The sequence below is a fragment of the Myxine glutinosa genome, chromosome 9 (assembly GCF_964187855.1).
Source record: "Myxine glutinosa chromosome 9, kmMyxGlut1.1, whole genome shotgun sequence".
Taxonomy (NCBI): Eukaryota; Metazoa; Chordata; class Myxini; order Myxiniformes; family Myxinidae; genus Myxine; species Myxine glutinosa.
In genome coordinates this window covers 74,627,708-74,643,155 of record NC_136269.1, presented here as the reverse complement: position 1 = coordinate 74,643,155, position 15,448 = coordinate 74,627,708, and the positions used below count along the sequence as shown (strand labels likewise).

The following is a 15,448-nucleotide window of genomic DNA, read 5'->3' as shown; positions in this document are numbered from 1 at the left end:
TGTCGATGACGAACGACTTGTCGTCCCATCGCAGGATCCGGAAGGGCCCGTCGTACGGCGGCCGGAGTGGCCCCCGATGTGCGTCATGACGCACAAAAACGTACTCCGCTGTGCGAAGCGCTGGGGGGACGTAGGACTGGGGGTCACCGTGGTGGGACGTTGGCACGGGGGCAAACCGTCGGGCGGTCTCCTGGAGGTCCGAGCGCTGGTGAGCTGCGGACCAGGGACTGGTAGCGTCGGGCACGAATTCGCCCGGGACGCGTAGCGCCTGGCCGTAGACAAGCTCGGCGGTGGACGCCCGGAGGTCCTCCTTGGGGGCCGTGCGGAGGCCCAAAAGGACCCACGGCAGCCGGTCGGCCCAACCGCCGTCCTGAAGGCTGGCCATGAGCGCGGCCTTCATGGAGCGGTGGAATCGCTCGCACAACCCGTTGGCTTGGGGGTGGTAGGCCGTAGTACGGTGGAGCTTGACCCCCCAGGTTGCGGGCGACCGCGCCCCACAGCTCGGAGGTGAACTGCGGTCCGCGGTCCGACGAGATGTCCGCCGGTGCGCCGAAGCGGGCGACCCAGGTGGCGATGAAAGCCTGCGCCACGTCGGCGGCGGTGGTGGTGGAGACGAGGGGAACGGCCTCCGGCCACCTGGTGGTCCTGTCCACCATGGTGAGCAGGTGTGTGAAACCCCGTGATGGGGGGAGGGGGCCCACCAGGTCCACGTTGACGTGGTCGAAACGTCGTTCGGGCACGGTGAAAGGTGCCAGCGGGGCCTGGGTGTGTCGGTGGACCTTGGCCTGTTGGCAGGCTGTGCAGGTGCTGGTCCAATCGCGGACGTCCCGTCGAAGGCCGTGCCAGACGAATCACGCCGACACCAGCTTCTGGGAAGCTTTCCGGCCCGGGTGGGAAAGGCCGTGGAGGGAGGCGAAGATGCGGCGTTGCCAGGTAACGGGCACGATGGGGCGAGGCTGGCCTTGGGAGACGTCGCAGAGCAGGACAGTGTCCGCGAAGGGGATGTCGGCCAGGCGGAGGCCCGTGTCCGCCGCCCGGAGGGCTTGCACCGTGGTGTCGGTGGTTTAGTCCGCTGCCATAAGCGCGAAGTCCACGCCGAGGTGGACCGCGTTCGCGCTGGCCCGAGAAAGACAGTCGGCCATGGCGTTGTCTTTGCCGGCGACGTGCCGGATGTCCGTGGTAAACTCCGACACGGCGGAGAGGTGGCGCTGTTGGCGGGCCGACCACGGCTCCGTGACCTTGGCCATTGCGTAAACCAACGGCTTGTGGTCGACGAACGCCGTGAAGGGTCGGCCCTCCAGGAGGTGGCGGAAATGGCGAACGGCCAGGTGTAGACCGAAGAGCTCACGGTCAAACATGCTATATTTGAGCTCGTTCGGCCGGAGTTGCCGGCTGAAAAAAGCGAGTGGCTGCCAAACCCCGTTCACCCATTGCTCATGTACGGCGCCCACCGCGTAGTCGGAGACATCTGTGGTGAGGGCGATGGGAGCGTTGAGCACCGGGTGAGCGAGCAGTGTTGCGTCGGCGAGGGCCTGCTTTGAGCTTTTAAAGGCCGCGTCCATTGCTGCGGACCAGACGACGTCGTGCTTGGCCAGCTTGCCCCGGAGGGCTTCGTAGAGGGGCCGCATGAGTTGAGCAGCGCGGGGCACGAAGCGGTGATAGAAATTCACCATTCCCAGGAATTCCTGCAGGGCCTTTATGGAGCGGGGACGCGGAAACGTGGTGATGGCCTCGACCTTGGTTGGCAGCGGCACGGCCCCATTCTTGGTGATGTGGTGCCCCAAAAAATCAACGGCCGTCGTGCCGAAGTGGCATTTGGCCGGGTTGACGATGAGGCCATGCGCGCTGAGGCGCCCGAACAGTGTTCGGAGGTGGAGGAGGTGCTCGGCCCGGGACGTGCTGGCGACGAGGATGTCGTCCAGGTAAACGAAGAGGAATGGCAGGTCGCGCAGCACGCCGTCCATCAAGCGCTGGAACGCCTGAGCCGCGTTCTTGAGGCCAAACGGCATGCGCAGGAATTTGAATAAGCCAAACGGCGTGATGACGGCCGTTTTTGGGACGTCGGCCGCCCTGACAGGTACCTGGTGGTATCCCCGTATTAAATCGATCTTTGAAAAAATGACCCGTCCTGCCAAACGGGCGGAGAAGTCTTGGATGTGCAGGATCGGATACCTGTCGGGGGTGGTAGCGCCGTTAAGGCGGCGTTGGTCGCCACATGGGCGCCAGCCGCCCCCTGGTTTTGGGACGATGTGTAGTGGCGAAGCCCACGCGCTATCGGAGCGCCGCACGATGCCGAGGTGTTCCAAAGCGTCGAACTCGGCTTTGGCCACGGCGAGCTTGGCTGGGTCGAGGCGGCGGGCTCTGGCGTAGACCGGCGGGCCCGTGGTTGGTATGTGGTGCTCGATCCCATGTCGTACTGCGACGGCCGAAAACGTCGGCCGCGTGAGGGCCGGGAACTCCGTGAGCAGGCGAGCAAACTCGTTCGCTGCCGGGAGGGCGCATGCCAGCTCGGTCGGAGCGGAGCTGCTCAATGTGCATGCTAGGGAGCTGAAGGTCTCGGCGTTGATGAGGCGACGCCGTTGGACGTCCACCAGCAGTCCGTGTGCGCAGAGGAAGTCGACGCCTAGCAGAGCCATGGGCACGCTTGCGGTTACAGAAGTCCAATTAAAGCGTTGGCCGCCGAAGCAGAGGGTGACGTTGCGCGGGCCGAAGGTGCGGATGGCCGATCCGTTGGCCGCAACCAAGGAGGGGCCGCAAACCGCGGACTGCCTGTCCTGATCGGAGGCGGGTATGACGCTCAGTTAGGCGCCGGTGTCACACAGGAAGCGCTGTCCAGATGCTTTGTCCCTGATGAAAAGTAAGTTGCCCGTGTGGCCGGCGCTCATGGCTGGTAATGAACGCCGGCCCGGCCGTTTCCCGGCTTGCCGAAGGTGCACGGGGGTTGGCATGTCCGGGCCTTCTGTTCCGAACCTGGCATGATAATAACACCACGCCTGGTCAGGTGGAGGCCCCGGTCGTCGTGCTGGAGGTGGTCGGCGCGGCGTAGCGGCCGCCAATTGCGTCGGCAGTTCGGTTGTCGACCGTGCCGGGTGCTCGGGCGCCATGGGCGTTGCTTTGGACGGCGGTGGGCTCCAGGTCGCTGCTCCAATGTGTTGGCCTGCCGCGGAGATCTTGTCGGCTTCCCTGGCGAGGGCGCGGGGATCCGTGATCGTCGTGCTTGCCAGGGCGAGGCGTACCGGGCTAGGCAGCTGACGGAGGAACAGCTCCCGGAACAGGAATGCCGGAGAGTGCTCGCCGAGCAGCGAAAGCATGTAGTCCATTCGCTCGGACGGGCGCGTGTCGCCGAGCTCGGGCAGGTCGAGCAGGCGCCGTGCGCGTTCCGCTGATGAGAGGGCGAAAGCGTCGAGGAGGAGCTTTTTAATCGCGTCGTATTTGTCAGCGGCTGGCGGGCTCTCGAGGAGGCTCAGGGCACGGGCCGCGGTGGCGGAGCCGAGCGCTGCTACCACATGGTGGAAGCGGGTGTCGTCGGCCGTGATGCCTCGCAGGGCGAACTGGGAGTCCGCCTGGGCGAACCAAACTGCCGCGTGAGCCTCCCAGAAGGTAGGCAGTTTGAGGGTAACTGCCATGTCCATGTCGGGTCACCAATGTAGGAGCTATGCTCCAACGTAAATTGGAAGAATGGACGCGACAAAAAGCTGGAATTCGTCCGAGTTTCTTTATTAACTCAAATCAACTCGGGTACTCTGAAAAGCCCGTTTATCGGGCAGCAATATATATACCCATTATCCCGGAGTGTTTGCCCGGGAAAGGCGAGAGGGGGCGTGCCCGGGCGTCCTGGACGAGGCCTGGCAAGTCGAGAGCGGGCATGCCCGGGCGTCCTGGACGAGGCCTGGCAAGTCGAGAGCGGGCATGCCCGGGCGTCCTGGACGAGCCCGGCATGGTGATCGCTCCGCGTCCTCGGTAGGTGCAAGGCGATTGTGTATACCCAGCGGTAGCCGCTACAACCTAAACTTTTTTAAACCTCGAGCAGTTTACTGCTTACCTTTGTACCATTTCAGGTTTTTCTAAAACTTTTGACTGGTGGTGTACACACACACACACATACACACACACATATGCACACACATACACATACATACATACACACACATACACACATGCAAGCATACACACACACACATATACACACACATAAGCAAGCACACACAATACAATAAAAACTGGAAAAAATGAGGTGTTCTAAAACTTTTGACTGGTGGTGTACACACACACACACACACACACACACACACACACACACACACACACACACACACACACACACACACACACACGCACGCAAGCGCACACACATACATACACGCAAGCGCACACACATACATACACATTCATACACACACACGCACACACAATACACACACACACACACACACACACACACACAATAATGACTTGCCTTCCTCTGTTCGACATGTTGACTCTCTTCCTGCCTTTAAATTTTAAAACCTCCCTCAAAACCTATCTGTTTCACAAGTCTTTCAAAGTCTAAGTCCAGTTTTCCCTTTGGTTTGAGGTGGGACAGAGATCGAGAGTATGTCTGTGGACGTGTGCGGGGGAGAGTACACATCTGTGGGTTTTGAATGGGGAGGGAGAGGAATAGGACAAGAGTGAAGGTGTGTATGTTTGTGTGTGTGTGTGTGTGTGCGTTCGCATGATAATGTAAAGTGCCACGAGGGTCGTTAACTCTGCTTGATGGGGCTATATAACTATAAGACTCCTTTATTATTATCACACACACACACACACACACCTCGTCCATCGATAGTAAAATTTGCATCCGCGAACATTTACCTAAAGGAAGTGGATTCTCTGCTCCGTGTTGCGTGAACTCACCAAACGTCATTTTGCGATTCTGCAACAAAAGGAACTTTTTTTTGGGTTCCTGATATTAAATACTAATCCGTATAAATAATAACGACGACTTAAAAAGAGCTTTTTCCCTGCGACAATCGCAGCATATTTAAGGGCTGGAATGACAACAACAACAACAACAACAACATTGTTGATACAGCGCGGTCGGTGGTGTATAAATCCGACACAACGCGACGATCAGGAACCATTTTATAATCATCCATTTCGGAGAACACCGAAGGCCTGAGAATGATGCGAATCGGTGGTAAAGCTTTGCGACAAGGTACGCCATTCATTTTAGTATTTGTGTTTTATTCCTCTTTTCAAACGTGTTTGTATCAATTTGTCCGCTTCTGTGGGATTGGTTCCGCTGGTCAGGTCAAGTGGGGATCTGGAGGATTTGGTTAAAGCAACTCCATCATGCACCCGAGGAAACGCAGTTGTTGTTTTTTCTCATGGAGGAGCAAACCAAAAATTTGCGTTAGTGGATAACAAGGAGTAACGCAAAAACGAGTTAGTGCCCGGAGAGGAACGGATTGGGAGTTAAAGTACTAGGAGTACAACACACTGTAGATTGTACATGGTGGGTCATAAGTCCCAGGACACGGAGGGTGAGCCATAAGCCCCATGAGTTATAATATATTACAATAATACATAATAACAGGTGTAATAATAACATATTACAGTAATACAATAATTAAAATACCTCCTGAGACATGGAGTGCATCCATATGACGTCATCCGTTGTCATGGCACAAGATCGTTTTTCTCCACGTGCTGTGTGAAAACTGATGCGAAATAGCATGTGTTATGGTGCCAAATGCTTCCTGAATGAGTTGTTTCAGTTCATCACGAGATGCCATGTGATTTTCTCTAACCTCACCTTTGACGTACCCCCGCAGAGCATTGTCACAAGTGGTCAGAGCATTGTCACAAGTGGTCAGAGCATTGTCACAAGTGGTCAGAGCATTGTCACAAGTGGTCAGAGCATTGTCACAAGTGGTCAGAGCATTGTCACAAGTGGTCAGGGCATTGTCACAAGTGGTCAGGGCATTGTCACAAGTGGTCAGAGCATTGTCACAAGTGGTCAGAGCATTGTCACAAGTGGTCAGAGCAGGACTGCGCGGTGGTCGCGGTCACAAGATGTCAACCTGTTTTCATGATCTGCATCTGGCAATTCACAAATGACAGTTGGTTATATAGTTTCATGTGAAAGTCTTTCATCGGTGCCCCTGGAACTACGTAACTTCCGGTTAGTGCGCCCTTCGCGACAACGGTCACATGATTGGATACGTTGAAAACAAACCACAAAAGGGCACGTGTTACAGCTTACTTCCGGTAGTCTCGCCCTCACCTATTGTGGACGATGTAACGATGAATACGAAACGCCCAACTCTGCAGAACGTTTCCGTAATGATTTTTCCGGAGATCTGAGAACGGATGTTTTAATGTTTTGAATTCCCAAATCACCTATTTTTGGTCGTCCGCTGCGCTTGCTGCCGAGTTCACTTCACAGTCTGAAATGCCTTTTTTCCCCAAAGATGAAGATTTGATTTTGACTGTGCTGACTTTCCAAAATGCTCCTCGAAGTCTTCTTGCACCTGTTTCTCCTCTCGTGGTACCAAACCACTGCTACCAGCATCTCTTCCACTAAATGGACTGGTGTCTGCTATCTTGGTTTAATGTACTATATTACTTGTATTATGTATTCTGGGCCCTGTGCTTTTTCTGGTCTTCATCAATGATCTCTCTGACTCTCTTGAAAATCCTCTCTATCTCTTTGCTGATGACTCTACTCTCTGTCGCTCCATTCTTCATCCCTCAGATCGGCAGTCTGCAGCCTCCTCACTCTCTGCAGACCTGGACAAAATCACAGACTGGGCAAACAAGTGGAACATGTCTTTCAATCCTGACAAATCTCACACTCTTACGATGTCTCTCCGAAAAGACCGACTGGACAACCCTCCCATCTACTTTCTGAATAATCCTGTCCAAGAAGTTCTGTCACTCAAGCTTTTGGGTCTCACTTTCTGCCATGATCTTTCCTGGGAAAACCACATTTCAAATCTGGCCTCCAAAGCCAGTCGCCGACTGGGCATCCTCCGTCGTGCGAAGTCCTTCCTTGGCAGACCTGAGCTCCTCACCACATACAAGGCTTTCATCCGCAGCTCAATGGAATACTGCTCTCCCCTCTGGGCTGGTGCACCTGCCTCACACCTAGCTCGTCTTCACGCTGTTGAAACCAAAGCATTCAGAATCATTGGAATCTCCCGCGATGAAGCTAACTCCAAGGGCCTCTCACTCACTCACCGCAGGCAGGTTGGTGGTCTTTCCGTCTGCTACCGACTCCTATCTGGCTTTGCCCCCCCCCCCCCCCCAGCTCTCTCTGGGCTCTGTCCCACAAATATTCCTACAGGTCGCACAAGATCTGCCTGCAACCCTCTTATGGTCAAACTGCCAAAATCAAGACTCTCTGCTCACCTTCACTCCTTCATTCCTCTTTTCTCCCGCCTCTGGAACAAACTCCCTCACTCTCTTAAATCCCACTCCACCCTCCAGGTCTTTAAAACAGCTGGTCACCACTATCTCTTATCATGTCTCCAGTATTTTGGATGTCCCCCATCCAAAACCTTGATCTTTTCTATCCCCGCTAATTTCACCCCAATTCCACTTTTTTGAAATACCAACTTCTGTCCTGGAAGTCCTTGGTGTCCTTGTGTTTGATACTTCTGCCACCCTCCTCCCCGCAAGCCCTCTCCCTCCCACACATCTCCCTGCTCTTAAATGTTGTGTGCCCTCAAATGTTTGTGTGCTTCCCCTTCTCTTGTTTTCCGCTCCCTCTTTTTATATATTTTGTTTGTCTGGTTGATTTGTTTGTGAAGTAAATGTCAGCTCTTTCACGAGCCTCGATTCAGTATACAAAAAAAAAAGACAAAAATCTGAATTTGACTTTTCTTACTGTAGTATTAGTATTAGTAGTAGTAGCAGGAGGAGGAGTTATTTTTACCTCCACAACCAAAGGTGGGCAGAGGGTATGATTTCACCTCTATGTCTGTTTGTCTGGGTATGTGACAAGGGCGACATGATTCGATTTGGGTGAAGATCGGGATCCGGATCAAAGAATTTAAGTGATTCTTCACCATTGAGTTATAGGGCTAAACCGATGTATAGCACGGTATCTCAAAAGGTTGTGGACGTATTCGGACAAAACTTGGTGGACAGGTTGAGCTTTGTGGCAAGGACAACTTAATTCAATTTTTGTGAAGATTTAAATACGGATCTGGATACGAGATTTATTTTTTTATTCCTTTTGGGTTATCCGTCCATGATAGGTTTTCGTTACAGCGATAACTTGAGAACAGCCGAAGGGATCCAAGTCAAACTTGGTACAGGTATGTATAATGTGAAGATGAACTGATTAGATTTTGGCATCATAGGTCAGAGGTCATGTCAGGTAAAAATGTCATACTTGAGAACAGCTGAAGGGATTTAAATCAAACGTTGCGACGTTGGAGTACGTTAAGTGGGTGGTTCGTGTGCAGCTACCCGGCTGCTGGTTGCATCATTTTTCTTTGGGTGCGTCTGCCGCTGATGCGTTGCCTCTCTATAACCAGTTACCTGGTACTCATTTTGCCGGTCCTCGGAAGGAATGACAGGCTGAGTCAACCCCACCTGGCGTTAATTCAACGGGATTCTAACTCAGGACCTGAGGATCCCAAGCCCGCCGCCCTAACCATTAGGCCAACACCAGGTGATCACGTTAAGTGATTCTTCATCATCGAGTGATTAGAGCCAAAAAGGATATATAGCATTGTATTTCAAAGTTGTGGACGGATTATAACAAAAGTATGTGGATGAGTTGGTTAGGCGACAACAACAAGCCGATTCGGTTTTGGTTCATGTCTGGATCCAGATCCTGTCTATTAGTGGGATACAAAACTTAAACTGCTCAGCCTGGTGAAGGTATGCGCTCTACCGAGTGCCATTCTTTTATAACTGTAGTTGTAGTTGTGGAGGTGATTGTATAGTAGGAGTACTTGTAGTAGTAGTGGTGGTGGCGGTGATTGTATAATAATAATAGTAGTGACTTCTCTCAAGCTTTCGAAAATCCTCCATTTTCTGATGGCTCCATCCTCTGCCGAGACATCCCTCATCCTTCAGACAGGTGAGCTGCAGCCTCTTCCCTCTTTTCAGACCTTGATAAAATCACGAGCTGGTCAAACACCTGGAATGTTTTTCAATCCCAACAAGTCTCTGTCTCTCTCTCTCGTTCTCTCGGAAAGACCATTTGGCAAACCCTCCCATCTACTTTTTTAAACAATCCTCTTGAAGAGATTCAGTCATTCAAGCTCTTGGGTCTCGCTTTCAGCCATTATCTTTTTTGGACGAACCACATTTAAAAGTTGTCTCCTCCAAAGCCAGTCACTGACTGGGCATCCTCCGTTGTACAAAATCCTTCCTTGGCACACCTGACCTCTAATCCACCTGCAAGGCTTTCATCCGCAGCTTGGAGGAAAATTGCTCTTCCCTCTGGGCTGGCTCCCTTGCCTCACACCTTGCTCAGCTTGACGCCATGGAAACCGAGGCCTTCAAGATTATTGGAATCTTCTGCGATTAAGCTAAGTTTATGGACCTATAACTTGGCCATCGCAGACAGATTGGTAGTCTCTCAATCTTGTTTCTGGTCTTGCACTCTCTGCTCTTTCTGTGCTTTCTCCCCTCCAGGTGTATGCAGGGCTCACACTGTTCACCATCAACCCTCTTCTAGTGAAACTACCTAAATGCAGTATCACTGCTCACCTCCCCTCATTTGCTTATTTATTTATTTATTCATATTTATTCCTTTATCGTAGTAGTAGTAGTAGTAGTAGTAGTAGTAGTAGTGGTGGTGGTGATAATAGTATAACTGTAGCAGCAATAGTAGTACTGGTGAAAGTACAATTGTAGGAGCAATAATAGTAGTAGTGGTTGTGGAAGTAATTGTATCATAGTAGTTGTAGTGGTGATTGTATCATAGTAGTTGTAGTGGAGGTGATTGTAGGGTAGTAGTTGTAGTAGTAGTAGTGTTAGAGGTGATTGTATAATAATAATAAAGTTGTATAGTAGTGGTGATTGTATAACTGTAGTTGTGGGAATGGTGATTGTACACCTGCAGTAGTTGTAGTAGAGGTATGCCTGCATGCACACCTTGCCAGAGCTACTTCTCAAGTTTAACATGTGAATGTAATCAGACCCGCACGCCTTTTAACAAGATTTGTGATTGTGACATCATTTGATGAACTCTTCCATTCCTTTACCAGACATATCACAGACTTTGGAAAGAAATGCTTATTCATACCAAACAGTCGGCCTTGGGATCAGCAAAATCATGGATTGAGATAAATAAATAAAAACAATTCATGCTTTTAACCACAAATGGTGCATTTCCTCTTGCAAAGTCGTGCAGAGAACTGGACGTCTGGTTCGGACTATCTACTTATTATGTATGCAAAATGGAGAATTGCTTTTATTAATTTATATATACAGGTGTGAAAACATTTTGCTACCTCGGAGACATGCTGAATGGAGAAGGTGGATCAGACTCGGCAACGGTTGCTCGAGTGAGATGTGCATGGAAGAAGTTTTGGGAACTGAGTGGCGTGCTGATGATGAGGGGAGTGTCGTTGAAGCTGAAGGGAAAGGTGTATGCTGCATGTGTGAGAAGTGTTATGATTTATGGGAGCGAGACATGGGTCATGAATGTAGAGCAGCAACGAAGGCTGGAAAGGGTGGAAATGCGAATGGTTCGACGGATGTGCGGAGTATCGTTGAGAGAGAGGAAGACAAATGATGAATTGCGAAAGATGATGGGAATAGAGCCTGTGATTGATGCTGTGAAGAGGAACAGGTTGAGATGGTTTGGTCATGTGTTGAGGAAGGATGAAAGTGACTGGTTGAGAAGAGTGGTGGAAATGAACGTGGAAGGAAGCAGAGGACGGGGAAGACCGAGAAAGACTTGGCTAAAGATGGTGGAAGAAGAAATGCGGGCAAGGGGGTTAACAAGGAGAGATGCAGAAAATAGGGCAAAATGGAGAAGATTGTCATGGGGACCGCAAGGCTAACCCACGCTCTAGCAGGGAAAATGGCCTTTAAAATGCATGTTTTTGTTGTTGTATCCGGCCCCCAAGACCCCTCCGCTATTCCACTCTCACATCTTTCCCTCCTTTAATTTACCTTAACCCATATGGCTCTTTCCATTCTCCTTTCTTTTTCTCTTGCCTTCCTCCCACATTCCCCCAAACCTTTCCTCTGCAACATCTTCTCCTCTTCTCTTCCCTTTCTCAAATTATTCCTCCTCCTCCTCATCCTCCTCATCCTCCTTCCCCTCACTCCCCCTCCTCACGCTTATGTAATAATAGATGGCCCTTATCGAGCATGCCATGTTTACCAGGTCATGCCACAGTAGAACGCCATGTTAAGCGGACTTGGATCCCTGTGTTTAGTTGATGCTGTATATTCTGGCCTCATTGAATACACCATTTTGAACAGGATGCTAAACTGTTTATCCTGTCTGCAATAAATCTCCAATAGTATTGGATTTTGGCCTTTACCTTGATTTGCTGTTTATCCTTGTGCCTGTTTTTTTCTGTGTCCGTCGAGTCACGTTATGTCATGGCATGCCGTTTGGCAATTCGAAATATCTAATGCTGCACTGCTCATCAAGTAAAGTTTGTGTCTTGAAGAAATAAATGTTTAAATCCTCCACGGTTTACCTCCACTTGTTTGTAGGTGATGCTGCTCCAGGTGACCTCAAAGGCCTGCGCATTTATGGGATGCGATTCTGTCCTTTTGTTCAGCGGGTGCATCTTGTGCTCCAAGCAAAGAATGTGTCGTATGTACCTTTTTGTTGTTCTTTCATTACATTTGGAATCTTTCCTGATGTCACCTATTAACACCTTTTTGTCATGTGCTTCGCACTTTGTTGGCGGATGCTGTGCTTGCCAAGATGGATGGCCCTTGCTGGTCAACGACATGATTAGATGTTGGTGAAGATCATTTTCTCCTCGTAGTCTCGTTTTCTCCTCACTAGTTACTTACAAAAGATTTGTGACGTATACAAATGTTCTTGCTAGAATGTAATAAGAGGACGCGTCCCCATAGGTGCTTAGTTAGTGGCCTTTGATAATCTGTTGCAACCCACTATGCCCTCTTAAATCCGGAACATTTAACAATCGCCAGGATGGCAGGTGAAGGCCTGAACCACAAGGGCATCGGTTAAGCTTAGGTTCAGGTTTGGGGTTACTTTCATGGATCATGATTAACTATGTGGCTTTATCAAGTTTGTTCCTTTGACTTTCGTGTCTTCTTGCTTCGTGGGTGACCCTGATGTCATAAACAAGAATGATCAATGATGATTGCTAACTTCTCTCAACAAATTTATAGATACTAGACGACCACATTCAGACTTTCTGGCATGGTCACAGGTGCAACTAGAACGCACTCTATGGAGATCACACCGGTTTCCTTTTCATGCAAACCACCCCAGATGGTGCTGACTCGTACTGTTGCATGCTCATGACATGAAGATTTATATACTTGGAGTAAATTTCATTTTCCTTTTTTTTTTTTTGTGAGTTCAAAGTTTAACGCATTTGAGGCATTCACAACATGAAGCTCTGTTCCAAATTTGGCAATTCTAGCTGCCCTCGTTGTCCAGTTATTCTGCAGACAAACAAACTAGACGTCTTTCAGAGCATGCACAATTCTTGTGAAATCCCTAAAACAAATTTGACATTAAAAATAATTTGTGGTTTATTCCAAAGACCAAATCTGCAAATATTCTTCAATGTTCAAGTCAATCAGATGAAATTTGACAATTTTAGAAATTCGGCCTACGTCGATCTCTTGACCTCAATCAATAGGCGTCTAACTTATAATTCTAACTAACTAACTATGACGAACTCCCAAGTTAGTTTGAGTTTGCTTGAACAAGATTGGTAAATTTGAACACGATCGGTAAATGCATGTCCAATAAATGGTTGAGGACTTGTTCAACATCAGGTTGTTTTTTTTTACAACTAAAATGGCCGCCAGTCGGCCATCTTTGATGGCATTGTGAAACAAAATGATGTGCATATGTATACTGTCATGTGTTGTCTTTGTGCCAAGTATGAACAAATTTGGTCCATACATATCCAAGATATGGTTCGGACAAAGCCCAACGGGGGCTAAAAAAAAAATGCGCAACCACCTTTTCATGTTGCTCAGTCACAAAAATGGAATCGCATGAAAATTTCCACTTAGTACAGTAATCAATTTACTTGGAAGCTTATTATCAATCGATTTACTTTGAACAAAAAAAATGTTTGTTTAACCACAAACTAGCCCGTTTTAAAAGACTGTTTCCGTGTTTGAAGAAGAAGAAGAAGCAGAAGCAGGACCTCAAATTTGAATGTAGCAGTTCCAACTAACATTTATTATTGTATGACAGCAGGAACCCTTTACATGGACATGGGAGGAGCACACAAAAGGAAATGTAGGAATACTTCTCGAAGCAATAGAAAAATATGTAAACTTGCAAGGAAGAAGCACACAAACAACAACAACCACAACAACAATTACATGTTATAAAATGTTCTTATTTTGTGTGGTTTACTTCATTTACATCCTTATTGACAATCACCGATAGACATACAATATGATTGTGAAGTACAGCATGCTGTGTTTTGATTAAATTCACCGGCGAAGCGACAGGAGGCACGCCTAGTTTTTTTGTATATCAACAATGTATATATTTTTTATATATCTGTGTGTATGGCCACTCTATATCCATTGGTTGGACAGCTGGCCTGCCACCACCCGCAATTGTAGCATGAGAAAAAAAAAATCGTACATCTGCCATCTTTGTGCTATGGTAAGTCTAACACATCTTCAGAAGTGTCATATTCACAATTGCCATTCCCTACCCATAAGTTTTCCGTTCAGTGTAAAAACAACCTAAGCGACTGTTAAAAGTACCATCAAATATCGATCAAAATGTTGGAGCTGATATGTGTCATAGGACTTGTGAAGGTGACGGGACATTTTTAGCCCCCATTGGACTTAGACCAAAACAGGGGCTTATGGATTGGGTCTCATCCATCCGCCCGTCCGTGCGTGTGTCCACAACCATATTTGAAAGACGTATGGACCGATTTTGTTCCAACCTGGCATAAAAACAATGCATGATGTTGTATATAAGCACATCATTTTGTTTCACAATGTGATCAAATATTGTCGACTGGTGGCCATTTTGTTACTTAAACGTGTTCCCAACCTTTTATCGGACATGCATGGACCGATATTGTTCAAACTTGGTACAAAGACGATACATGAGAGTATACATATGCAGAAGATTTTGTTTTGTAATCTGACCAAAGATGGCCGAATGGCGGCCTTGAACTCCATACAGCAAAATTACTAAAACCATGGCATTTTGTCTTTTTCTTCTTGTTTTTTTTTATTTTTTATAATATGGGAAGCTTTGTTTTGGTTTTCTCCTTTCCTTTAATTTCTCTGTGGCATTGGCAGCTACGAGACCGTGAATGTGAACTTGAAGTCGAAGCCTTCATGGTTCCTTAAGGTTTCCCCAGGAGGCAAGGTTCCCCTGCTAGAAAATGCAGAAGGAAAGTTTGTGTCTGAATCGCTCATCATCTGTGACCTTCTGGAAGATTTGTTTCCCGCACCTGCTCTGTACCCATCAGACCCATATGGAAAAGCTCGGCAACGGACCTTTATCACACTTTTCTCTGAGGTATGCTTCGATGTTGTACTTTTTCTGGTAGAGTGCTCGCACTTTTCTGAACTACTTGTGCACACACTGATGTTTCAACTTCCAACAGTTTTGGCTTGTACTTACTCTTTGACCGATTGTTAAAACATCCACCAGTTGCTAATCTTCATCATTTATAATCAACCAGTAAAAAGCCCGTCAAAAATGACGGGTTTCAACAGTGTATTCGATGGTGCAGCCTCGTGAGCATGCCACAGTCTGATGCCTCGGCCTAGTGTCAGGTGTGCTTATATCTTTATTTATTAGACATCCTACGGATATAAATGAACTCGTTTTACTTTGCGTGCGCTGCACATCACGTGCAGCGAATTTTACCTCCTTGCGCCTTGTATTTGTTGTTATTTAAACAAACACTTCTATACACCGCCCTTGAGGCTCGGTTTGCATGCCACCGTCTACAATTCCAATAGAAGAGATAATTACTCTTTTATGGAAAATGTTTTCGAGTTTGTTTTATCCTTAAAATAGACCATAGTGAACACACATTCGTGTTAAAAGATTGGCCTTTATAACATTCCCTTATGAAGGGGGACAGACATCTGTACAAACTTACAAACCGAGTGTGTTTTATATGGTAGACTAATAATACGAGTTCCCTCACAAAGAACGTTGATGCAGGAGGAGGCCATTCAGCCCATATAAACCTGCGCTATTATTGCCCACTTATACTGGGTTGTAAGTGCTCTATCCTTTTAAAATGCTGATTGTCTATCGTGGAAGCAGCAC

General features: G+C 48.4%; 1 protein-coding gene across 2 annotated transcripts in view; it reads left to right on the top strand.

Annotated features, from left to right (window-relative positions):
* Nucleotides 1–4,689: 4,689 nt before the first annotated feature.
* The window catches only part of LOC137435308 (glutathione S-transferase omega-1), a 49,752-nt gene continuing 38,993 nt past the window's right edge, over nt 4,690–15,448 (top strand). The window contains exons 1-3 of one of the 2 annotated variants that reach the window (XM_068128982.2): nt 4,690–5,194; nt 11,680–11,782; nt 14,461–14,683. In XM_068128982.2, the coding sequence (XP_067985083.1) occupies nt 5,161–5,194; nt 11,680–11,782; nt 14,461–14,683 (360 nt within the window). In that variant the 5' untranslated portion in view covers nt 4,690–5,160. The remainder of the gene's footprint in view (nt 5,195–11,679; nt 11,783–14,460; nt 14,684–15,448) is intronic. The other variant, XM_068128983.2, reaches the window with a different exon arrangement.